This window comes from Pituophis catenifer, unplaced genomic scaffold (assembly GCF_029215685.1).
Source record: "Pituophis catenifer annectens isolate HBS135680 unplaced genomic scaffold, rPitCat1.0.hap2 SCAF_2, whole genome shotgun sequence".
In the NCBI taxonomy this organism is placed as follows: domain Eukaryota; kingdom Metazoa; phylum Chordata; class Lepidosauria; order Squamata; family Colubridae; genus Pituophis; species Pituophis catenifer.
The window spans coordinates 260,635,133-260,661,402 of NW_027256882.1; the positions used below are offsets into that span (position 1 = coordinate 260,635,133).

Sequence of the window (26,270 nt, forward strand, 5' to 3'; positions counted from 1 at the left end):
TTGATTATATTGTAACCAGGTTAAATTAATCCCTTCGTCCAACAGTGTCTGCAATGTCTTCAGCTGCCATCTGCCCGCATCTGTAAAAAGAACCTCTTTGTATAAAAACCCCCCGAGTGACATTATATTTGTATTCCACAAGGTATGACCAAGATCCAGCCATAGCGGTATTTTATAATCCCATTTGAGTCGGTGCTTCTTCCAAACTCTCATCAAAGAATCTCTGAGTATATGACTTTTAAATACTTTATCAACTTTATCATCATAAAATAAGTAAGCATGCCATCCAAATTCAAGATCAAAACTTTCTGCATTCAATATTCCAGCCTTTTTATTTCCAAACCAATCACTTGTTAAAGTTAAAGCTGCTGCATCATAATATAACTGTAGGTTTGGGAGTTTAAGGCCTCCTCTTTCCGGAACATCTTGCATAATTTTCAATTTCACTCTCGGCTTTTTCTCGTTCCAGACAAACTTATTCACACCAGACTGCCAGACTTTCAGTTGTTTATCACTTTTAAGCACCGGAATCATTTGAAACAAAAACAGAAATCTTGGCAAAATATTCATCTTAACTGCTGCTATTCTTCCAAGTAAAGACAGTTGCAGCTTTTTCCAAGTCTCCATGTCTTTCTGAACCTCTCGCCACAACACCTCATAATTATTTTGAAACAATTTCATATTTGATTCTGCAACCTGAACTCCAAGATATTTTACCTTAGGTACAATTTCAAAACCTGCCCTCCTTTCAAGCTCATGTTTACGATCTTGTGTCATATTCTTAACTATCATTTTAGTCTTTTTTGAGTTCAGTTTAAAACCTGAAACTCTACCATAGTCTTGTATAATGTCGTTCATCAGGATTGTTGATTCCATTGGTTGTGATAGGGTAACAACCAGATCATCTGCAAATGCCTTTATTCTGTAATCCTCTTGCCTTATCACTATACCTTTCAAAATTTTTGAGTCCCGTATTGTATTTAGCAAGACTTCCAATGTTAAAATAAATAAAAGTGGGGACAACGGACATCCCTGTCTTGTTCCTTTTTCAATTTTAAACTCTGTCGTCAAACTTCCATTAATAATAATCTGTGCTTTTTGCTCTTGATAAATTGCTGAAATCGCCTGTATAAATTGGTCCCCAAAGCCCATCTTTTTTAAAGTCTTTAGTAGAAAGTTCCAATCCACTCTATCAAAGGCCTTCTCCGCATCCAAAAAAACCAGCACTGCAGAAATCTGTTTATTCTTATCAAGATATTCCAATAAGTCTATTACTTGCCTTACATTGTCCTTCATGTATCTGCCCTCAATAAATCCCGCTTGGTCCTCATGAATCACTTTTTGGATTACTGGCATCAACCTGTTGGCTAATACCTTCGCATAAATTTTATAATCTGTGTTCAAAAGAGATATTGGTCTGTAGTTCTCTGGTTTTTTAGGACCAACTTGTTCCTTTGGTATCAAAGATATATAAGCAGTTGTCCAAGATGGGGGTATTTTACCCCCTTGTTGAATATTGCAAAATAAATCTCTAAGTTGTCCCACCATTTCAGCTTGTAAAGTTTTGTAATACACTGCAGTCAAACCATCCGTGCCAGGAGCTTTGGCTGTTTTTAGCTGCTTAATTGCTGCTATTATCTCCTCCTCTGTTATAGGATAATTCATTCTTTCTTTTTGTTGATCAGTAATTTTTGTAACTCTCTTATCCTTTAAATATTTTTCTATAAGTCCATTCTGCACCTCTTCTTTGGCATATAATTTAGTATAATAATCCACAAAAGCTTCTTTAATTAATTTTTGTTGAAAAATTTCTTTCCCTCCAATGTCAATACTATCAATAGTCCGTATACTTTGTTTTTTCCTCAGTGTATAAGCCAACCATCTGCCCGGTTTATTAGCATTGCAAAATGTATTATGCTTCGCGTATTGTAAACTTGTTGCAACTTGTTCCGCCATAAGCATTTGAAATTGGTCTTTCAAAAGTTTTATAGCACTTCGTATTCTTTCATCTGTTGGGTTTTTAATAAGTAACTGTTCTTTATTCTTTATTTCCATTTCCAACTCAAATCTTTTCTTTTGTCGGAACAGTCTATGTTTAGAATTCATGTAGATAAGTACCCCTCTCATATAAGCTTTACTAGCGTCCCAAACAATTTCAATTGGGGTACCTTTATTCAAATTTATTTCAAAAAATTCTTTCAAATGCTTTTTAAGTTCTATTGTATTTTTTTCATATCTAAACAAGTTCTCATTTAATCTCCAAGAACGTCTCTCAACCTTATCCATCTCAATTTCTATCCATACAGGGCTATGGTCAGTCAAAGTTCTTGGAAAAATCTTTGTTCTTTTTGTCTTAACAAGTAGATCATTTGACAACAGGATAAAATCAATCCTAGAAAAAGATCTATGTCTATCGGAAAAGAAAGTGTAATCCAATTCATTTGGATTATGTATTCTCCAAACATCTTTTAGTTCCATATCTTCTTTCATATCAAAAAAGGTCTGCGGTAGTCTAATTCTAGACTTTGCCAAGCTCTTTTTGTCTAATTTAGAATCAATTACTCCATTCCAATCTCCCATAAATAAAATAGATCTATAGTCCCATTGCAATATTTTAGTATGTAACATCTTGTAAAAATAATCCTGTTGTTGGTTGGGAGCATAAATTCCAATCAAAAGAATTTGACCATTTGCTGTGAGCAATTCAATTGCTACAAACCTACCATCTTGATCTACTTCTATAACTTTTGCTGTTAATTTTTTATTTACATAAATAACCACACCATTCTTTTTCTGCGAAGTTGAAGATATATAATGTACTCCTAATTTTGAATTTATCAAATATTTCTGATCTTGAGTTGTAATATGCGTTTCTTGTAAACATATTATATCATTATTAAATTGTTTCAAATATGTAAATAGTTTCTTCCTTTTCTGTGCTGAATTCAACCCATTAACATTCCAAGATAGACACTTAAGGGTCATCAGCCTGTTTCTGGAGCGCAGAGCAAAATATTTGAAGTTCATCCAAGAGCTTCGATCTTGCTCCTCCCATAGCTCCACTCTCTTGTGGGGTACTCTTAGCTGCCTTCTTGTCTTGTCTTTCCTGTTGTTGTTGTTGCTTTTGTTTAAGTAGCTTGGATTGAGCTCTAGTTATACGTTGATCTTTAACTTCAGTCAACTGAATCAAATCCAAAATTGGAGAAGAATCCAGCAAGGGCTCACTCAGAAAACCTCCTTCTGCACCTTGCACATTTTCTAATTCCTGCTTAGACTGTTCTTCCAATTGCCTCTCTTCACTCTCCTTAATCTCCAAAACTGTAGATGTACGTGGAGATGGTGTTCTTTCCTTAAGAATAGTACTATAAAAATGTTGTGCCTTCTCCACGGTATTCAATCGATATCCTTCTCCCTTATATCTAAAAATTATCCCAGCTGGTGCATCCCACCGGAAGGGTACCTGTAAATCTTTCAATTCCTTAACAAGAAAACCAAATTCTTTTCTAGCTTTCAGCATTTTAGGAGGTAATTCTTTAAAAATTACAAGTCGTGAGCCCCCCACTTGTACAGAGGTGTGAAAAGATTTTTGGAGGATTTCATTTCTAATTTCTCTCTCAGTAAAGTATATGACCACATCTCTAGGCAGTTGTCTTTGTCTGGCCACCCAAGAGTTCACTCTGTAAATTTTATCTATTTTATGAAATACCAAATCAGGATTAACTTGTAAAATCTTAGCCAGGGCTTCAGAGCAAACTTGTCTCAAGTCCTGTCTCTCCTCCTCTCGAATTCCCCGAAGCCGTATGGCAAATTCCATCGCCCGGAATTGTATCATGACAATCTCATCTTCAATTCTCTGCATTTTATTGTCAGCTTCTTCAATTTTATAGTCATTATCTTTCATCCTAACATTAACTTCTAATTTGAGTTCTTCAACTTTAAAATCAACTTTCCCAATAAAATTTGCCAGGCCAGACGCCACTTCTGATATTTTTTTGGTCACCATATTTTGATTCTGTTTCACCATATCTTTAACTTCATTAATTTCCTGCAAAAATTCCTCATGTGATTTTTGAAGTTTATGATCTATTTCCTGTTGAGATTCTTGAAATTTTTCATCCAAAGTTTTAGAAATAAATTCTTTTAAATCTCCCACATCAAGTTCTTTTTTCTGAGTTTGTAGCTGTTGAGCAGGGGGAAGTTGCATTTGATGTTTGTGTGTGGGGGATCCCCCCCCTGATGCCTTCCCTTCCTGCTTCTTTGAAGCCATCGTGCCACGTAAGCTAGTTTTTCTAAAGAGGGAAGTTCTTTTTCCTTTCCCTCTTCCACAGAAGCTTCTAAAAAAGTCCCCCAGATTTAATCAAGTAAAACTGAAGTAAAGCAAAGTCAAATTTTAGCAAGAAAAATTTTTTTCCTTTAGGTAGAACAACTTTGTAGCAACTTTTCAACTTTGTAGCAAAGCAGAGAGGCTTCGCAAATCACTTTCACTAGCTCGTTAACTCAAGTGCTGGACGCCATATTTTTTCAAATCACTTTCACTCGCTCACTTTCTCTTTGATTTAAAAAGTCAATAAAGCACTAATACTTGCAATTTTCAGGTTTCTGGATTCAAGTTGATATTTCCGCTATTTGTTAGAATTAGTTCCTCTCACTTTAAAAGTTTGCTGCTATCGGCTTGTTCTGCTGAAGGCAGAATCGTCCCACGCCGCCCGGAGTCTCCGCAGGTTGGAAGGGAGCCGCTCCTGTTTTCACCCCCAGAAGCGATTCCCTGGGGGGGTTACAGGGGCTCAACCTGTACCCTGCTGTCTCTGCTCCTGCAATCTTCAAGATTTCGGAGTTTTCGAGCCGCTCCTCGTTCGCGGGGCGGCTCTACAGGCGGCGGGGCTGGCGGTCTTTAGAAAATCACCGCCGTCGCCGAAGCTCGCAAACCGGAAGTCTTCGGGATTTTTTTAATATTTGTATTATCTGTATTTTATCTTGGCTGTTCACCGCCCTGAGTCCTTCGGGAGTAGGGCGGTATAGAAATTTGATTAATAAATAAATAAATAAATAAATAATTTTAAATTGTTAAATTATGGGTTTTAATATAGCAGTGTTTTAATTGTGGGCCAAATTAATTTAATTGGATTTTAATATTGTTTTAAATTTTGTATTTTCTGTATTTTATCTGCTGGCTGTTCACCGCCCCGAGTCCTTCGGGAGAAGGGCGGTATACAAATACAATAAACATAACAAACAAACAAACATAAAGAAACATGCTCAAAAATGGCCACGTCCAGGAAAGTAGAAATGCACAATACATATTAAGGGTGAAATACTTAATATATACATAATATCTAATGCTTAATAAATTTGTTCCTTACTTTCATAGTTCTCATCTTTTATAAAAGAATCCAATAATAAATTGAAGGTAAAACTATCTGGAATTATTCCAAACTGGACCTGGAAAAAAATGAGCAGAGAACAAAGTTGTGTTAATGCCGTACTTCTAGTAATTCTGAATAGTGGCCTGAATGCATGACATGGCTGAGCAAATCTAAAGAGATGTCTATCAGTATGCATTCCGCTTCTGTTTTCGCTTTCATAGATAGACATGGGAACATAAGAAAGAATTTGCAGAGCAGCTTGTGCTGGAAGAATACAGTTGTTGTACCCGTTGGTTAGCACAGGATCTATGTTTTTCAAACTTGGCAACATTAAATTTTGTACATTTCACCTCCCGGCATTCTGCGGCTGAAGCCCACACATCTTTAAAGTTACCAAGTTTGAAAAATGCTACTTCAGCGAGGCAGCATTAATTGACTTATGCTTCAGGAAATCCATGACAGCTTTCCCACCTCCCTTCCATTAAGCTAATCTTTTAATCAAGAAGAGAGGCTGAATTTATACATCCAGCAGACCTCATGTTATGTTTTCTTTTCATCATCAGAGATTAGGGCACATAACCATCTGGCTACGTAAATGTACCCAGCCACTTTCTACTTGTGAACTTTTACAGAGAAATTAGTACTCTTATTTTTCATTAAGCACAGGCATGAGCTCTCACAGGGACACGTATTATATTCTCCAACACGCACTATATGAATGGCCTTTGCATTCCAAGCCAAGGAGAGATGGTATTTTGAAATTTCTGCCATTTCCTTTTGTTTCCTGCTATGCTTTGGCACACCAGAACATGTTTTTGTATCCTTTCATGCCAAGCCTTCAAAACGTTTAGCAATAAGAACCATTTCCTTTAACTGCACATTGACATTGAAGTATCTTTGTACCGCTGACGCAGGAGACCTCAAAAATCTAACTCGAGTGCCAGACAAAAACATAAGGCAGTAAGTACTTCAAGGAATGTGGCTCTTGTAGCCCAGGAAAATGGCTCAGGCAGATATTTCTGCTTTTGTTCAAAACAGTTCTCAGTTAAATAGAAATCATTCCTTTAAATGCTTATTGTAGTGCAAGGCTGTCAAATTTCCAGCCCACGGGCCGGATGCATCACACACTGGCCACGCCCATGCCAGATTTAGCGAAGGGAAAGAAAGTCCCGATACGTCACATGACACTGCCGTGACGACCTGAGTTCGACACCCCTGCTGTAGTGTGTGCAGTCTGATTAAATAAATCAAGCTATTTATCAAATCCCTTAATAAACAAATTGATTGCAATCTAGGCCAAAGTTTTAAAGGTATTCATTGATGGATTTCAGTGGGAGAGATCTAAGAGGGGTTAAATTACCCTTATTGAAATCAAGAAAGTATTTCTTTACCTTGGCCAGATCATATACGTAATATGTAAAAAAGGAAGAGGACATAAAATGAAGTACTGTATCTGTTCAGAATTTCAGCATAACTAATTAATGTCCTTTATAAAAAAAACAAGTAAAAATAACTCTTACTTTAAATTTTAAAATAGCAAGGTAATCGTTTTATTGTGGAATCCAGATGCAGTGTGGAATATATATTATATATATTAGAATATTATATTATATATATAATATATATTATATAATATATATATATATATATAATATATATATATATATATATATATATATATATATATATATATATATATATGTTTTCTCAGGTTTTCGCGGGTGTTTGTATGTAGGTCTTTGGTTATTCGGGTCTTCTCCCATGTAAAATTGGAAGTGTCTTGGCGACGTTTCGACAAAGTCTCATTCGTCATCTTCAGGCTGGTGTTCTCGGCTTCGTGCTTCCAGGAGCAATGTGAGATCGCAGCTGTCTCTTCCTTTTAACTGCTAGTGGGGGTGTGAGCTGATTGGGTGGGAACTTGGCTGTGTTCTGATTGGGTGGAGGTGTGTTCTGATTGGTTAGGGGCTTGGCTGTGCTCTGATTGGATGGGGGGTTGGTTGTGCTCTGATTGGCTGGGGGTGTGTTCTGTTTGGGTGGAGGCTTGGTTGTGCTCAGTTTAGTCTGAGTTGCAGGGGGATTTGAGCTGGTGAGCTGTGTTGTTGTTGTTTGGCTTCGTGTTTGTGGCCGTGCGAGCTCTTCATGGTGGGTGTCAGTCTGCTTCATGTATGGATTGGAGGGGTTTAAAGTGGCTAATGATGCAGCTGCGGTCTGGCTTCTGGTCCTTGGTCGTGGCTCATTATCAGTGTGGGTTTGAGTCTGCTTTCTGCGTGGATGTGTGGTGGTGACATCCTGTGTGGCTCTCTCTCTCACCAGACCCACACTCACAAGAGCCACACAGGATGTCACCACCAGCCTGAAGATGACGAATGAGACTTCGTCGAAACGTCGCCAAGACACTTCCAATTTTACGTGGGAGAAGACCCGAATAACCAAAGACCTACATATATACATACATACATACATACATACATACATACATACATACATATATATATATAATATTAGAATATTATATTATATATATTAGAGCCTCGGCAGCACAGTGGTTAGAATGTAGTACTGCAGATTACTTCTGCTAACTGCCGGCTGCCTGCAGTTTGGCAGTTCAAATCCCACCAGGCTCAAGGTTGAATCAGCCTTCCATCCTTCCGAGGTGGGTAAAATGAGGACCCAGATTGTTAGGGGCAATATGCTGACTCTGTAAACTGCTTAGAGAGGGCTGTGAGGCACTGTAAAGCGGTATATAAGCCTAAGTGCTATTGCTATTGCTATTAATACATTTATTAATAAGATGAAATCACATATACTCATTATTTGAATAATTGCAATCCAAGTATTAGCAATTTTTTCAATAACAATATTTCCTGACATCCAGATATATATATATATATATATAGCTTAAGTGCTACAGAATGTGCCCCCTTCTTAAACGTTTTATGTTAAAAGATTAATATGTCTTTGCAAATAAAGCCTACAATAACTATTTATGAATCCTTGTTAGAATATATTAACTGAGAAATTTAAAAGCATAAAGAGTGTACAGTGTTCAAATGTGAATGGAAGACCATTTGGGTATCTATGTGTCACAGTTCTCTAATTCTAAAGTTATATTTAAATCAAAAATGATTTTTTGGGTCAACTGGACATTTACATATATTTTTTTAAAAAAATTAAAAGAAAGAACTAGATGGGTGCAGATCATTATTGTAGATGTGGTACTCAATATGTTTTGACGTAATATGATACTCACCTAATGTGGCCCTGTGCCAGGGGGTCCCTTTTATTCAACTATTTAGGTTATTTCATATATTAATACTATTCTAAAAGAATAATTCTCTTTTGTAGATATTTTGGATCTTTTGAACTAAATATTAATGGTTTGGAAAGAATCAAGTGGAAAATGGAAATAGAAATCATATGCACTCGTGGTTGTAAAAACGTTTATGATACAAGAATATCCGTTCTCTCATCTATTATATAATGGCCTGATCAACTTACTTTTTGCTCTGTTTGGACCAGAATTTTTCTCACCAGGAATCCCAATATGAGGACTGCAAATTCTGAATTGCACATAATGTTTATAAACATTTCCCTTTTTTTCCTTTTCCATTTTTTGCATGCATGCTAAGAAGACTGGTATAAAAATTAACAATTTAATAGTGTAGCATGTCAAGAATGTGTCCTATGTAACGTTAGTTTTGATGAGTACATGAGCGAAGTATGATTTTGTAAAGACATTTGTTTTTCTCTTTTTTGTTAGTTTTTTTTACATACAAAATAAAATATAATAAAATTTAAAAACCTTGTTTTGTAGAGTATACAAAGCTTTATCCTGTGCACCAAACTTAAGGCACTTCCTAATCCAGCTGTGGATGATCCAGTCTCTTAAATAAAAGCAATTAGGACTGTGACGAAACCTAAGTGATGACAGAAACATCTAGAATTATGGAGGTTAATGCTGAATTGTAAGGTATATTTATTGCAAGGTGTAGTACATTAATTATACATAAGCAGTATGAAAACGAAGATTTATTGATACTTAAAGCGTACCAATTTATTATGAGATAATTAAGTCCATTTATGATCCCTGTTACCCATAACTGGTTCAGTTCAATACCGCCAATGCTTTTAATTTTTAAAGGCGTATAATTCTCAGTTAAATACTGAAACAGCTACTTTATTCAAAATGTAAATCAACTGGATTTGAAATATTTAAATGAGATTTTGCAAATTTCTAATTTTAAAGTTTTAATTACTTGGGGCCATTTCATACATCACAATCCAATTGCGCCAGCTGTCAACCAGCGATCACAATCAATTCTGCCCATCAAGAAAACTACAGCATTTGAGAGACATGCAGTTCAAAACATCTTTTGTCACATTCTCACTTTATATTTCAGATGAAAAGCTGTTTAAATTCTAAAATGTAAATGAACAGAATAATCAGATACAATGCAATAGAAAGTCACAATTAGCCACCAGAAAAAAAACTACAGGGGAAAAAAAAACATGTAAAAGCAAGCTAGATTCAAAGCAGCTTTCTTCCTCAGGGACTCACCACCAGAACCAACTATTATTCATATTAAAACAATCACCCTCTGCAATTATTTTTTTCAGATCAATTAAGAAATATGAAAATAATATATCAAAATAAAAGGGCCATTATAACAAACAATTGTTATACCTCCATCTGAAATATTCCATTTAATTTTACTTTGTACCAGTAGCCCTCATAATTGCTTAATCCTCACTGGACAGTATTGAATGGCTGGGAATTGCTTTTATTCCCCATTGTGACAAGCAGTTTAAAAGAGTTCAGTTGTGTAAGATGAGGCAGCTTTAGCCCAGACATGGAGAGCAAATATTTCCAATGTTTAATTAGCTTGCATAGAGTCAGCTTATGTTGGAGTATTTTAAAGTATGGGGGCAATTATATCAATGGTTAGAGAGGAGATATATATAGAGAGAGAGCTAGATAATTGATGAATTAATATAAACATAAGAAATTTGGGAAGAATGATGTACAATCTAAATGAAAATATAAAGGTATGATAGAAATATAATATGGAAATGATGGTGGAGGGAGCAGAAAATACAAATATGTACTCAGATGAAACACTGAATGATTAAGGATGTTTGTATGTTTGGTTTTTTTTTACAATTTTCAAGATTATGCTTTTACCACTGGCTGGCAGAAAGAATGTGTTTCTGAAATTTATGTTCTTAAATTGAATTGTTCAGCTACATGGAATTTGACAGCTATCAAAATGCAAAATTCAAGAGACAGAGAGAGAGAGAATGTTCTGCAAATATCCTAATGTGATAGATAATGTTGTTATGGTTGCAGAAGGAGCCGCCCTGAAATAATTAGTTCTCTGTAATGAATGATCATTAGAGGAACTTCTGCTTGACCAGAGGTCCCCTAGGGACCCTCTTCCCAAGTAGAGAAATGCTTTCCAGTAAGCTGTTCTGGAAGTGGAAAAAGCAGCTCTAAAAACAACTTTAATTGCACAAAGAGACTGGTAAGAAGCTAGATTGCTAAGAATTCCAATTTTAATCTGAGAAACTAAAGTTGGGCAAAACCACCCAAAATGGAAGAAAAATAAATAGGCTACCTCATCAGATATCATTCGATTAGCTGGTGAAAATGCACCACAAAAACCAAGCTACTGTTTTACCTATTGATTTTATTAGCTACAGAGATGACATTTGGGGGCAGTTGCTAGAGGGGTTTCCTGTTCAAGGAAGGATCCACTGCCGGTCTCCTCTTTGCCTAGTCTGTAATTTGCTACTTTCTCCTTCTTGTGGTTGCTGCTTCCATTGAAAGAAGTTAATAGTGAGAAGAGCAAGGAAACAAATTCTAAGTGCTACAGATGTTTCTTCTACTTCTAGGGACTTCTGGGAACTGATCCTAGTGGACGGCAATGTAATAAGCCACGGCAATAGCAGCAAAGGAATGAAGTAGATACGCTAAGAAAACAAGCCAATTGAAAGGATCTTGCTCAACCACTTCCTCCCGCAAAATCAAGCAACATAGAATACAACTCTCTCTTTATTTTATATTGTCCATGGCTGATTATATCTTGGGAAGAAGAACAGAACGCCCAAATAGGAATTATAACATGCAAGCAGTCTTTGCAGCCCACTCTGCATAAAGTATATGCTTTGAGCTGTCTTAGCTTGGCTCTAGACCTCCCAGTCTTTTGTGTTCTTGTTTGCTTTTTTTGTGTGTCTGTACATTAAACCTGACGGTTAGCCAGACTTTTCCCCCCCAATAGAGGTAGTCCTCGATTTACAATAATTTATTTAGTGACCGTTTCAAAGTTACAATGGCACTGGAAAAAAATGACACTTAACAACGGTTGCAGCATTGCCATGGTCACATGATCAAAATCCAGCGGCTCGGCAATTAGCTCATATTTATAATGGTTGCACTGTCCCAGGGTCATGTGATCACCTTTTGAGACCTTCTGACAAACAAAGTCAATGGGGAGGCCAGATTCACAAAAAAATTTGTTGTTACCATAAGTAAGACATGTGTTAAGTGAGTTTTGTCCCATTTTACGCTCTTTCTTGCCTCGAGTGAATCATTGCAGTTGATAAGTTAGCAACCCGGTTGTTAAGTGAATCTGGCACCCCCCTATTGACTTTGCTTGTGAGGAGGTAGCAACAGGAGATCACATGAAATATGAACCAGTTGCCAAGCATCTGAACATGGATCACATGACCATCGGGATGCTGCAACGTTGTAGTTGTGAAAACCGGTCTTAAGTTCCTTTTTTCAGTGCCATTGTAACTTTGAACAGTCACTAAATGAACTGTTGTAAGTCGAGAACTACCTGTATCATCATGCTAGGCTTCCAGCCAAAGAGAGCTGATTTAAGAGCTCTCTGTTTCTTTAAGAGAAACAGTAGTAATGGCAGCTTTTCAACAGGAGAAATATAATATATACTTACAACTGAATGGGGAAATGGTGCTAACAATTTATTTTTCTGGGGAGATGGGAATTTTTGTTAGTGGGATAGGATAGTTGAGTTGTTGAGCTTTTCTGTCAGTCATCCAGATAGAAAACTGGGAGGCACGTAGTGTTTCCTACTCAATCTCAGTATTTTGAGGGCAGCAAAAATGAACACAACTAGGAGTCAGCTTCAAACTAATTTGTGACAGCCGGAAAGTAAAAAGTGAGTTAAAGTTGTACTTTGTTAAAAGTGGCTTCAATTGTACATGGCAAAGTAAATAACCAATCTAAAATTCATATTCAAGATATAGAATGACTGCAAAACATTTCACCTACATAACTAAGGATCAATAAAAACACTGTTGAAGATAATTCTAAAGAAAATGATAATACTTGCTCTTTAAAATAGGTCCCAAGCATGAATTTTTTTTTTTTTTTTGATAGAAGCATCCAAATATGGATAGTCTGAACCTGTTCAGTGTAAACCATTTGAAGCAAGCTCAAAGGATAAAATCTCCTGGGATACAATCTAGAAAAATGAACTTTTTTTCTCAGAGGAAGTCTTAATTTATTGCCCAAAATGAACCAAAAGAAAAATACCACTGTCTGAACTGATGAAATACCACAATAGTTTAAGGCTACAGAGCTATTTTACAATGAATACCAGTGGTTTGCAAACTTGGATTATGAAAAGAAAGAGAAAAACGTACAATTATCTTAAATGTTCTAATTCTTCCTCATGAACTCTCATGCTCTTATTACATTCCTAAAGGACTGTAATGGAAATGATTTTATCATTTCCACAGTCTTAAAACTAGAAAAATATGGTTAACTATTCAGAGCAGGAGTGTCAAACTGGAGTACCGTAGGCCAAATGTGTTATGCGCAGGCCATACCCATCCCAGCTCCACGAATGGGAAAAACATTATGAAATGTCACATGATGGCAACGTGATGCAGCGAGTTTGACACCCATGATCTAGAGCGTATCCCTAGTCATCCTCTGCCTGTATCATAAGGTTTTCAGGGCAGATAATGATTTAAAAATAGGAAACATCCAATTTAATAAGAAAAAACAACTTGTAATGGCAGGAAACAAAATTCCTAACCATACTTATGATTGCCTGACCCACTGACCAAAACCTTTAAATCAGAACTGATTAAAATAAATTAGAATTTATTGATCAATCTCCAAGTAGCTAACTCAATCAGGATTTTTGAATTTTGGTTGTTCTAAAGCAGCAATAGAAATTTCACTTCTTTTACTTTTAATTATATTGCCACATTGAGGGGGAAAACATTACTGATGGTGGGGCATTAGCCAGAAGGTCTAATATTCTTTCATCTTTGTTACTCAGAACTAATTTGTGACTTCAAATTTTTTTAATTCTAAGTACGTCCAGCTATGATTTCGAAGATTCTAGTAAAAGTCAGAATAATTCTATAAACAAGAGCATTTTCTGCCATTGTTCTAAAATCAATATAATCTATAAATGACAAGGCCTAGGAATCCCTGCATGTAAATGACAGAGAGCCTTAGCCCATATCCCTTTTTTTGCAGAACATCAGGATGAATGAACAGAACTAATCCACAGATGCTAAAGCAGCCTGAAGCCAAACTGCAGCACTATTTAACAGCAAGAAAGATTCTTCCATCTGAATGAGCATGCTTTCCAGAACATTTATCAGATTATTATAGCCACCATCCCTTTTCACTACTGTCAAGTGAATTTCTCAGAATTGTCCCTTATGGCTGAAGGCTATATATATTACCAAGGGGAGAAGAGGTATGTTGTTCAGTGAATAGAGTGGTTGGATACACAGCCAAGATGTTTTCTTCTGTTCCTAAGAAAGGAAGCTATGACATAAAAGCACTGGCAACAAAATTGTTTGTGTGTGCATAGTTAATTTAAGAGAATGACTGTTCCTTCCTCTTTTTCAAATTAATTTTATAATAAAATGGCTACTGCAAAATCAAGTTATAAAGATCAATTTGGTCAATATAATTGCTTGACACACTTGCACTTGAACTCTGATATGGTATTAAGAACAAAAAAGATTCTATATTTGTTTTCATTAGAGGACTGCTTAAAAATTGCTTGAAGGAAACATCAGTTATATACCATCAAACTGAATTATGATTTGATGAATCAGCTCTCTAATTGGTATTGAGTTGCTAGTTACACAGCCTGATTAAAATATGAATAACTGAATCCAGTTATAAAGCAGAAAGAATATTATGATCCCAAAAGTCACTGGAGAGCACAAAGATGTTATGCAGGGGATGGTAAATTTACGCATCATAATCTCAGATGGATTGCAGGATCAGGTACAAGAGAAACAGATGTCATAGCTAATTAAATTATTGGCATGTTTACAACTGCATGTATGTAAAGGTTATATGCAATGATTAAAAATCTGTACCTTGCATATATGTATACATGTAAAACAAACCATTCACTATAGTGATTTATTTAAGGTTAAATTGTTGGACTACTCATAATTTCCTGTAAAAAAACTCAATTCAGACACCGAAAAAGAGAATATTAAGAGTCAACTGTTTCAAGCCTTTTGCTGCTGTATGATTCCTTTCAATGGATCAATTCTGGCATGTAAATAATGCCAGAGGTGTGCCTTTTACTGGATCACCACCTCTTAAGAGGTTTTCAAGTAGTGTAGTGTGAATCATTTTAAAGCAAAAAGTTGAATTCCTTTGAATATAATATTTAAATAATTATACTTCACTGATTTTCATTATTTAATATTATTTAATATTAAATATGTTTAACTATTTGAAATATTTATAGAGCATATAATATTTCCCTGTCCATTACACTGTGCATTTCTCTGGTAATTTTTTTACAAAGTATGTTTCATAACACAATTTCTGTCATTTTGAAGCATTTGGCAAGAGTTTTTTTCTTTTTAAAACAAATTCGTATCACTACCTAGTTAGATATAAAATCAGTTACAATTATTAATAAGATGTAAGAAGAGGGATTCTGGTAAATAGCTGAAAGTTTGTATGTGATGAATAGTCCCTTGTAATTCCTCTCAACTTGGCTCCACATAAGCAAAGCTGAAAGAGAAGTCTGTTTATTTATCATAGAGACACTTTCCCTCAACTGGTGCTCCACCGATCTGTTGAAATACAGATCCAACTTTTCCCAATCAGTATAGATACTATGTTATCTAGGGGTAAGGAAGAAAGATATAATTCAGGATTGGGCAAATTTAATCCAGCCTGAGACTGCATTTATTTTCCGTTCTATTTCTGGATTTGACGGGTAGGCATTAAAGCAGTGATCTGGGGGATTTTTGAGGAAAGATTTGTCAAGACGGTTTCAAGTGTTGGTGAAAAAAAAATATTTAATCTGAAAACTGCTATTCTACTTTATTGTAAAGATATATTAACAAAATCTTGGAAGTCTGAACCATCATCTTCACAGCCTGATAACTTAAGGAAGGCCCTCTTTTAGCCTCTTATTCTGCTCATTATGCAGCCATATGCTATGTTCCTACTTAGTTTACCATTCCCTAGGTAGCCTTTCTTTCCTTGGTCTCCCAAGGTCATTCCCACATATTAAAATTTCTGAAAAGTTTTATATTTTATGTTGATTTTATGTAAACAACATCCAGTAACTGCTATGTTAGATATTTTGCACACACATTTGCATACACACAAACGCAGAATCAGCTGACAAAGTATTAAGTGTCTCTCTGTTCCCTTCCAAAAGAGGATATAATTAAAGTGTCTCTCTGCTCGTTGAATAGGGTATAATTAGGTTGTGTTCAGGGCTTCAAGTCAGGAGAAAGAAACATTCAATCTACAATAACTAGGAATACAGAATGTATCTTACGTTTATGAATCAAGGCAAAGGGCAAGCATAGATTGAATGAAAAGGCAGCCTCTACCACATTTTATATGCTGAATGGGACAATCAGGAGCTTTCTCTGTGGCTTTCTGCTATTTGTACCCCTCTAATTTCTAATAATCTATTGTTAGAGGCAGCAGATCAAGCATATTTTAATACTAACACCCAGCAAACCGATATATTACATCTCAGAACCATCAAACTGATTATTTTTTAAATTCCTTATTCAGCAGGGGAGTACAATTAAATGACACTCATCATGCACATTATAGTGCAGCTTTTCAGACCTAAATACAATGAGATCTAAAACCTTCAGGTAACTATATTTCGAAAGCTCCCTACTCTTGGAAGAGAAGAGAACCTTGGAAAGGTAGTGTATCCCAAGCAAGGCAAAAAAATTATACAGTACAAGTAGTCCTTGACTTACAATCATTCGTTTAACGACTGTTCAAAGTTACAACCACACTCAAAAAAGTGACTCCTGACTGGTCCTTGTACTTACAACTATCAGAGCATCCTCTTCAAAATTTGGGCACTAGGCAACTAACATGTATTTATGGCAGTTGCAGTATCCTGATGTCATGTGATTGCCATATGTGGCCTTCCCTGTTGGCTTCTGGCAAGCAAGGTCAATGGGAGAAGCCACTGAACAACATGATTGACTTAATAACTGCAATGATTTGCTTAACAACATGGCAAAAAAGGATCACAAAATTGGGCACCGCTTACTTAATAACTGCCATTCTTAACAACATAAATTCTGATCCTGATTATGGTTGTAACTAGAGGATTACCTGTAACTGAATTTTAGACACTCATTAATTATTTGCATAGAACTGTCCAAGGTACTGAAGCCCATTTCCTGTTTAATAATTCCTGAGCATTATTAGGGCAAGATATTCCAACAAATTCACTGCTATCAAAATGGAAAGAACATTTATTCATTTACATCCCACTTTTTCTATTTTTATAAATAATTGAAGGTGGTGAACATATATAAAAACTGTTCCTTCTATTTTCCTCACAACAATAATCATGTGAGGTGACTAGGACTGAGAGTGACTGGCCTAAACTTACTCGGCTGGCTTTCAGGCCTAAAATGGGATTATAACTCACAGTCTGCTGGTTTCTAGCCTAATATCTTAATCACTAGATCAATCTGGCTCTTTGAATGAGACTGAATAAATGACTAAAGTAGGCATACAGTAATCACTTGCTACTGCTAACTCTTTAGATGCTGAGAAAGGAAGATTGGAATATGAAAACATGAAGTGTTCCCCCCCTCCAGTGTCGGAAGCACTGAAATGCATCTGTAGTGAAAAGATTTGCCAGTGATATCGCTGTTGCCCAGGGGGCGTCCAGTTGGGGCTCCTTTCAGGTCATCATGGTTGCCCACTGAAGTGGTACCCATTAATCTATTCAGTCGCTCACTTTTGAACTGCTGGGTCAGCAGAAGCTGGAGCGTGTGATGAGAAGTTACCCTGCCCCGCGGCAGCAACGGGTCTCGGACACAAGCCTGCCAATCTGCAGTCCAGTGTTCTAACCTCATGAGCCACTGTGCTTCATGAAGAACAATTACGTCAGTTTCTCCACCAACTGCTACAGAATTGGGTGCAAAAAAACATATGCATGCCAGAGGATCCTTGAGGCATTCCCCTCTGATAAAGTAGATAGCATTCCCAAACTCCTGCAATTATTGTTGTGTTTTTCATTGGTAGGAATACCTGGAAAAAGCAAAACTGCAACTCCCTTTGGGCTTTTGAAGAGTTACAATTGAAAGATGCCTGGAGAGAACTGAATAAAACTAAAAAACAGTATACTTATTATTCAAACCCCCATCAGTCCTGGTCCAGACTAGACATGGCCTGGATGACCGCAGAATTAAGAGAAAATATAAAAGAAATTGAAATCACACCGAATATATGGGCGGACCATAGTCCTATAACAATAGTCTGGAAAGGCCAACCAAAAAGGGGACGATGGATGATGGATAGAGAGATCATTAAAGATAAAGAATACATAGAGATGATAAAGAAAGAGATGGAGATATTTTTCCAAATAAATAACAGGGAACAAACATCATTGCAAGTCCTATGGGACACTACAAAGGCATATATAAGAGGATTAACAATCTCATTTAAGGCGAAGAAAAACAGAGAGAAACAGCAAAGAAGAAACGATTTATTGACGGAGCTCAGAAAACAGGAAGCAGAATTACAGAACAGACCTGACAAGAAAGAGATCAAGGGGAAAATAAATCTCATCAAACATGAAATAAATTTAATAACAACAACAGAAATAGCTAGGAAAATCAAAATGGCAAAACAAAACCAATTTGAATTCGCAAATAAAACAGGACGTTGGTTGGCTTATAAACTAAAGAAAGAAAAGGAAAAAAAAATAATACACCAACTACAAGACGAACAAGGGCAATTACAGCACATGGACGAAGAAAAAAAGCGAATCGTAAGAAATTTTTATCAGGAACTATATGCACAGGAAGAAATCCAATTGGAAAAAGTGAAAGAATATATAAATAAATCCAACATTCAAGAAATAAAGGAAACTCAAAGAGAACTCTTGAACAAACCAATATCGATGTTAGAATTAATGGAAGCAAAGAAGAAGCTGAACAACAATAAAACACCAGGTCCAGACGGCATCCCAACGGAATTTTACAAAATTGAATACCAGCCAATAGATGATATTTTATTACAAGTCCTAAATGAAGCAATCTTAGAAGCCAAAATTCCCAAATCATGGATTGAAACAATCATTACTCTGATACCCAAAGAAGACTCAGATCTCACCCAAACCAAAAACTACAGACCTATATCACTTCTAAACGTAGACTATAAACTATTTACATCAATCATGGCCCAGAGAATGAAGAAAATTATCGTGAATTACATCCATCCTGATCAAAATGGATTCATTCCAAACAGGCAAATTAACAAGAACACAAGAACAATAATAAATATACTGGAATATTATGAGCAAAAATCGAATGAAAAGATGGCTCTACTCTTCCTTGACGCACAAAAGGCGTTCGACAATCTTAACTGGGGATTCTTAATACTACAATTAGAAAAAATGGGAACCGGCGACAAATTTTTAAATATGATTAAAACAATATACTCAGATCAAATTGCAAAAATATGGATAAACGGAGAGACAACAGACCAATTTAAAATATCTAAGGGAGTGAGACAAGGATGTCCCCTCTCTCCTATATTATATATATTAGCATTGGAACCACTGTTGAATGAAATCAGGAACGACAATGACATAAAAGGATTAAGAACAAAAAACCAGGAGTATAAATTACAAGCATTCGCAGACGATGTAGTATTCATTTTAGAACGACCAAAACAATCAGGACTGAATTTACTAAGGAAGATAGATCAATATGGCGAAGTGGCAGGATTGAGAATTAATAGGCAAAAAACAAAACTACTAACCAAAAATTTGACAAAAACCCAGGAGAAAGAATTGGAAGAGACATTAGGAATACAAACAACAACCAAAATAAAATATCTAGGAATTTGGCTCACCAATAAGATATCATCCCTCAAAGAAGACAATTACATCAAATTGGCCAAACAAATCCAGAAGGACTTAGAGGTATGGAGTAAGCTGAAATTATCACTACTAGGCAAAATTGCTTCAATTAAAATGACAATTCTACCAAAAATACTATATCTATTTAGAACAATACCGATAAACCCAGGAAAATCATACTTCAAAGACCTTGACAAAATGATATTAAAGTATTTATGGCATGGAAAAAGAGCCAGGATTAAACTGAAACACTTGCAGGACACTAAAGAAAGGGGTGGTCTGGGACTACCAGATTGGCAAACCTATTACATTGCAACAGCTTTAACTTGGATTAAGGATTGGATGACACTTAAAGATAAAAGAACACTAGCACTAGAAGGATTTGACCTGTCAAAAGGTTGGCACGCATTTCTATGGGAAGAAAAGCCCAGACAACATGAACACTTCAGGAGACATTATATCAGAGGAGCACTGGCAAAAATTTGGACTGAAATAAGGAGAAAACACTACGACAAAATCCCAAGATGGCTATCAACCATGGAGGCCCAAATCTACCCGAACACAATGGACACAGACAGGATGAAAACCTATGACGAATTGTTGAACACAGAGGGAGATATGAAAACAAGAGAGGAACTGAGACAACAAGGCACGGACATTGATTGGTGGCCGTATTTACAGATAAAATCAAGATATAAAAGTGATATGGAAAAATTTGGAATCCAAAAAGAAAGAAATGAATTAGATAAAATTATAATGCAATCAGATGACAAATTAATAACTAAAATATATAACTATCTATTAAAATACAAATTGGAAGAAGAAGTGGTGAAGGAAAATATGATTATTTGGGCCAAAAATTTTGGATATAATATTAACCTAGAGAATTGGGAAAAAATATGGAAAGTAAATACTAAGCTGACAATGTCCGTGCCCTACAAAGAAAATACGTACAAGATGTTTTATAGGTGGCATCTCCCCCCTGCACGGTTGGCAAGGATGTTTCCCAATACTAATCAGAACTGTTGGAAGTGTAAAATACAGAAGGGGACCTACTACCACATGTGGTGGTCATGCCCCAAAGTCAAAAAATTTTGGAAAACAATTCAAAGTCAGCTGGAAGAAATTACCGCCCAAAAAGTACCCCTCAGACCAGAAACTTATCTATTAGGTATACTGACAAAGGACTATAAAAAAGAGACACAATATTTGATAATACATATCCTAACTGCAGCTAGAATTGTCTTCGCACAAATGTGGAAATTGGAAAACACGCCACCAGAAGAAAAAATAATACAAAAAATTATGGAATGTGCAGAAATGGACAAATTGACCAAAGAAATACAAGGAAAAGAAGATACAGACTTTTACTTAATTTGGCAAGAATGGTACAAATGGTTAGATAAAAAAGACACGAAATAAGAGATTACCACCCAATACTACAAAAATAAGTAAATAACAGGAAATATCGTTATATAAACATTGATACAAGATGAAAGATAATATATATAGATATATTGATATATAATTACCGAAGTAGCTCTACTTTCAAAGTTCAAGTCATGCGACTTGATTTCATTGTATAGTTAGTTTATATCTAGTTTGTTTTAATGTTTATGTCTATATGTGTATGTTTGTTTACAATAAAAAATTAAAAAAAAAAAAAAAAAGAAGGAACTACCTAAGGAACTTTCAGGGAGAACCAGTTTCAATTTCATCTTCTCCAAGCATGACTTTCAATGGAAATGTTCCCAGAAAGAATGCTATCAGCTGTTTAATTATATTTTCATCAGACTCTTGATTGGGAGGGAAAAAAGAGATGCTCTAGAGGGCTATTCACAATGTGACTAGAAGGAAAAGAAAGTGTAAGGGACAACAACTGAGGTGAAGGAAGACAAGAAAGACACTCTAAAGCACCAATGAAGAACAGAGACAAAATAAAAAGAGGTAACTGGCAATGAGGAACAAAGTTGTGTAAAGTGGAAGGAAGGGGAGACAAGAAAGATCTTATTCTTTTTTATGTTTAATTACTTATGGTGCTAACAGAGATAAGTTTTCTTCAATCCATAAATATTCATTAGACTTAATTTCCCACAATTTTTAGCAATAGGTTTACTGAGTGAAAAGTGAAAATTAGATCACACAATTGGAGAATGTCCAGGTTAGGGAATCTAACACAGAGGATAATCAAAGAGGAGAAAAATGATAGTCATTTCCTATTATTTAAATTAGGAAAAAGATGTCAATATACTACCAGCTGAGTGATCCAAAGAAAATAATTATCCAGATTAACTAATGAGTTAAGAGGTGCCATCTTAATGGAAAGTGAAAACTAATAAACTTATTTTAAATTTAAATAATAAGTAAACGTGGGAAACCTGAAATTAAGTACTAAAGCAACTTGGTGTGTTTTTTTAATGTTTGGTTACTAATTCTTAAACTGAAATACTTTATGAAATCAGGGGTCAATATAGCCATTTACCTGACCTAAAAGTGTTATTTTCAGAAGTAAATTCAGCTAATGATTATAAGATTTAGTTATGGGGAAATGATTTCTTTTCAGTATTACACCAAAATTATGTTTCTTTTATATGCATCTCAATAGTTTTGTTCGGTGCCACCATGTGGTAATTTTTTGTACTGATATGCTCAAATACAACTGTTTATTTAGCATCAATTTCAACATTACATACAAGAATATATGTGTACTACTTCTGATTTTAATATTTTCTTTCCATTCTCAAATGCTGCATGAATTAACTAAAATTAAAGAAGATGGAGAGACTACTTTTTTAAATCTAATGACACATTATAGATTGAAAACATACAGTACATGTGCTGTGTTCATGTTCTGGTCTGGTCCAATCCAGAAAGTATATGAGCAAAATGTATTCAAGGTGAAATATAAATCAGTGGAACCACTCCAATTTATGCTCATTATGAATCTTTGCATACCAATGCATATGCGAAGCATTTGGAGAAGTGATTTTTCAAAGTAGCTATTGCAAACAAAATGCTCCTCTTTGAAGCACTCAAGCAGCTATGTCAGAAAACCATATGTGACTTTTGGGAAGACTTTTCCAGCCTCCACATGTGTATAAATGCACAACTGTTTTGCTAGCATTCTCGATAGCAGTGTTGTCTGTGTGCACACACAGTCTAGGCCCGTGATGGCGAACCTGTGGCACGCAGAGTCCTTTCTGTGGCCATACGTGCTGCCACCAGCTGCTCTTCTGGTATCCGGCGTGCATGCCAGCTGGTCTTCGCGGGCAACAGAGTGCAGGAAAACGGCCTGAAAATGGCCAAAAACCAGGCCGTTTTTTGGACTGTTTCCAGGCCTTTTTCCGGCCATTTTCCGGGCTGTTTTTGGCCCCAAAGGGGCCCAGAAAACAGCCAAAAAAATGGCCAAAAACAGGCATGTGCACTGGCCAGCTGGTCTTCGAGTTTCCGGTGGTCCAGCGCGCTCACATGCATGCACATGAACACGCATTCCAATTTGGGCACTCAGTACCGAAAAGATTCGCCATCACTGGTCTGGGCAATGGTTGAAGCAGCTGGGCTGATCCTTCCATGGATCCAGATCCTTACAGCTGTTTCCATGCTGCAAGGAGGGGCACTTTGTTAATGTACAAAATGCATGGCATTCCGTACTTTTCCATAGTCCTAGTACATATTCATTTACTTTCATAAAAAGCATTTTTGTTTGCTTCAGAGTCTAAAATGATTTGAGAAGAAACAAGAAAACAAAAATATATTCCAAACAACTAAAAATAAGACGGTCTCTTGGATCAATTCAGATTTGCCTCCCTTTCCAAAGGCAATTCAAAGCGGCACATTAAAGGTTCAACTTCAAAATGCTAACATTCTTTCTTCCATGCATATTTTTAGGTACAAAGCTTAATGATCAAATAGAATCTAGGCAGGCTTAACTTAGAGGATTTGGAAGGATGTCACCGAGAAATCTCCTTTGTCTGCACCCCTGCAAGCTCTAAGCGGTAGGAGAAAGCCTAGAGGCACTTACTGATCATGCATCTCCATCAAAGAAAACTGCCTCACAAAGCTGGTTGCTCCTTGATGGTTCTTTTTTAATCATGCATAACTAAAGGAAGCTTTCCTTTTGTCACTTAGCCTATGTCAACCCTGCATCCCATTTGTATGGCGTGCATGTACATGACTGTACTTCTTTTCAAACCTTTGTCTCTGCAACCCAGGAGCTCTTACAATAAAGAGCTACACTTGTTAACCTGGGTAACTCTAAACCCTACAAAATACGAAAAGGAAACATATTCTAGATTTATTTAAAAACAATCCAGTTATACTTAGGGAAACAGGCCCCACTTATAACATATCTTTTTTTTAAGGCATGTTAAATGGGATGCTTCAAACAGAGAGAAGTAGAAAGTGAGGCACGAAAGAGGAAAAAAGGAATCTCAAAACATTGTGTTCTTTTTTTTTTTAAAGGGCAAATAAAAAGCAACTTCCCCTGCCTCATCATGATAGTCATTGACATTTTTCAATCAATATATCATAAAAGTTCAATAATAATTGCTCTCTGGGAGAAAAAGATATTAAACTAGTTAACTAGTTTAAACTAGTTAATTTTAAAATGAGAAACCATAAAAAGTATTTTTCCCCAGCCTGTATACAAACAACACTATTTCTTTCGATTGCAATTTTTTAAAAAAAATTATCAAAACATATAAAAAAAATGAAAACAGTGGGAAATTTCTTGAAGATGAAATGCTTTACAAAAGTAAAGTGAGTAGTATTTAGGTTTAAACAAATCTATTGATAGTAAAAAAAAAAAAAGTCAATAAAGATTTCCACTATTGATGCCATTTAATTGAAAATGACTGGATCTGAAAAAAAAAAACCCTGTAATAACCTACTATTACAATGTGCACTATAATAGACCAAGGAAAGCACTAGAGAACAGTGGGGTGAGCTGTTACTATAGCAACCCTGTAAGAGATACTCCCAGCATGACCATAATACAATAACTTTAAAGTAACATTCCAGCAAGACAATTTTCTTATTATATCAAGCTTTTTTTTTCTCTACTCTTTTCAACTCAATAGAAATTTGGAAAGAATTTTTGTAAAATGAGATTATTGGGGATATTGTCTGTCTGTCTATCAGCAGGATAACTCTCAGAAAACTGAACAGAATAGGTCCAAATTTGGTACTGTATGGTGGGAGAAAACAACAAAGAGTGAGGTAGAAAATGAGGGGATCTCTCTTGGGCAGGTGGAGACAAACATTACAGAAAAAAACCTCAACATATCCAATGGGAGAACTAGTTGGGTAGGGTCTTAGAACGTTGCCAGATGTTGCGTTCTAAGCCCCCCCCCCGGTTTCCTCTTGGTCCCCATGGCCCAGAGCAGAGCATGCGCACCAGCCCCATGCTTTCTAGGGCACAAATACACAAACATACAGATGCAACCCAAGTGAAAACAAGAAGGACACACAGATACAGACAAAATATGAAACTATAGATGCCTCCTAGGGCCAGTGCTAGTAAAGGGGTTGGAAAAATTCCATAAGCCACAGTAAGCAAATTGTTGCTGTCTTATTATAATCAAATTATTCAGAATATTTAAATTCCTACTTTGGAATAGTGTATGATATTGTAACATTAATAACACAATATTAACAATTACATAAGCCATGACAAAAATTTGTATTTCTGGTGAAGCTCAAAAATGTTTTAGTTAATATCTATAAGCTTTAAAAGCAATCAAGATGGGTTATGGCAGGGATACCCAACCCCTGGGCCATGGCCCACTACCAGGCTATAGCCTGTTTAGAATTAGGCTGCATGAGTGGCTGGCCAGAGCGCATATGTGCACACCTCAATTTCTGCAAGCGGCAGGCTGGTGGGCACTCACGCGCATGCTTGCCATCCTGCCACTCATGCAAGGGCTGCATGCATGTGCATGCCAGCCACCATTCATGCAACGGCAACGTACATGGGCTGGCGCCTCACTCGCACAGCCCAGTTCCCGTCTCCCCCCCCCTTCCCGCAGCTGGCCCAGCAAGCCACAAAGGTTGGGTAGTGCTGGATTATGGTTTACCAGCCAATATATTGAGCCATACTTTTTTTAACCAGTTCTTCGCTATGATAAACATTTTGTGCTGCTACCCTTAAATATGAATGAGCACTTCTGCTCATAACCCAACTACCAGTAAACAAATTTAATGCTTATACCAATTTACAGAATCAAAGATTCACATTGCAAACATGTTATGTGGCATCAACCAGCATACGTCACAAACATTTAAAGAAGGCCTTTGAAAATTGGATAACAGTTTATTTAAAAGTGCAAGAATAAGTGAATGAGAAATCTTGAAACATGCTCTTAATACAAGGTACATATGCATATGGAATGATTTCCATCAATTCTAAATGACAGTGTTTTTTTTAAAAAAAAATATTAAATTCACATTTTCTTAACCCACTTTGATATTTAACACCACATCCTTCAAAAAATACTGAGTTCAAATGCTCTATTTC

General features: G+C 36.1%; 1 protein-coding gene across 1 annotated transcript in view; it reads right to left on the reverse strand.

Moving 5' to 3' along the window:
- MRPS27 (mitochondrial ribosomal protein S27) overlaps positions 1–26,270 on the reverse strand; it is a 57,885-nt gene that overhangs the window by 13,876 nt on the left and 17,739 nt on the right. Inside the window, exons 5-6 of the mRNA XM_070938807.1 lie at positions 9,166–9,280; positions 5,361–5,439 (exon numbers count right to left, since the gene is read on the reverse strand). Of these exons, the coding sequence (XP_070794908.1) occupies positions 5,361–5,439; positions 9,166–9,280 (194 nt within the window). The remainder of the gene's footprint in view (positions 1–5,360; positions 5,440–9,165; positions 9,281–26,270) is intronic.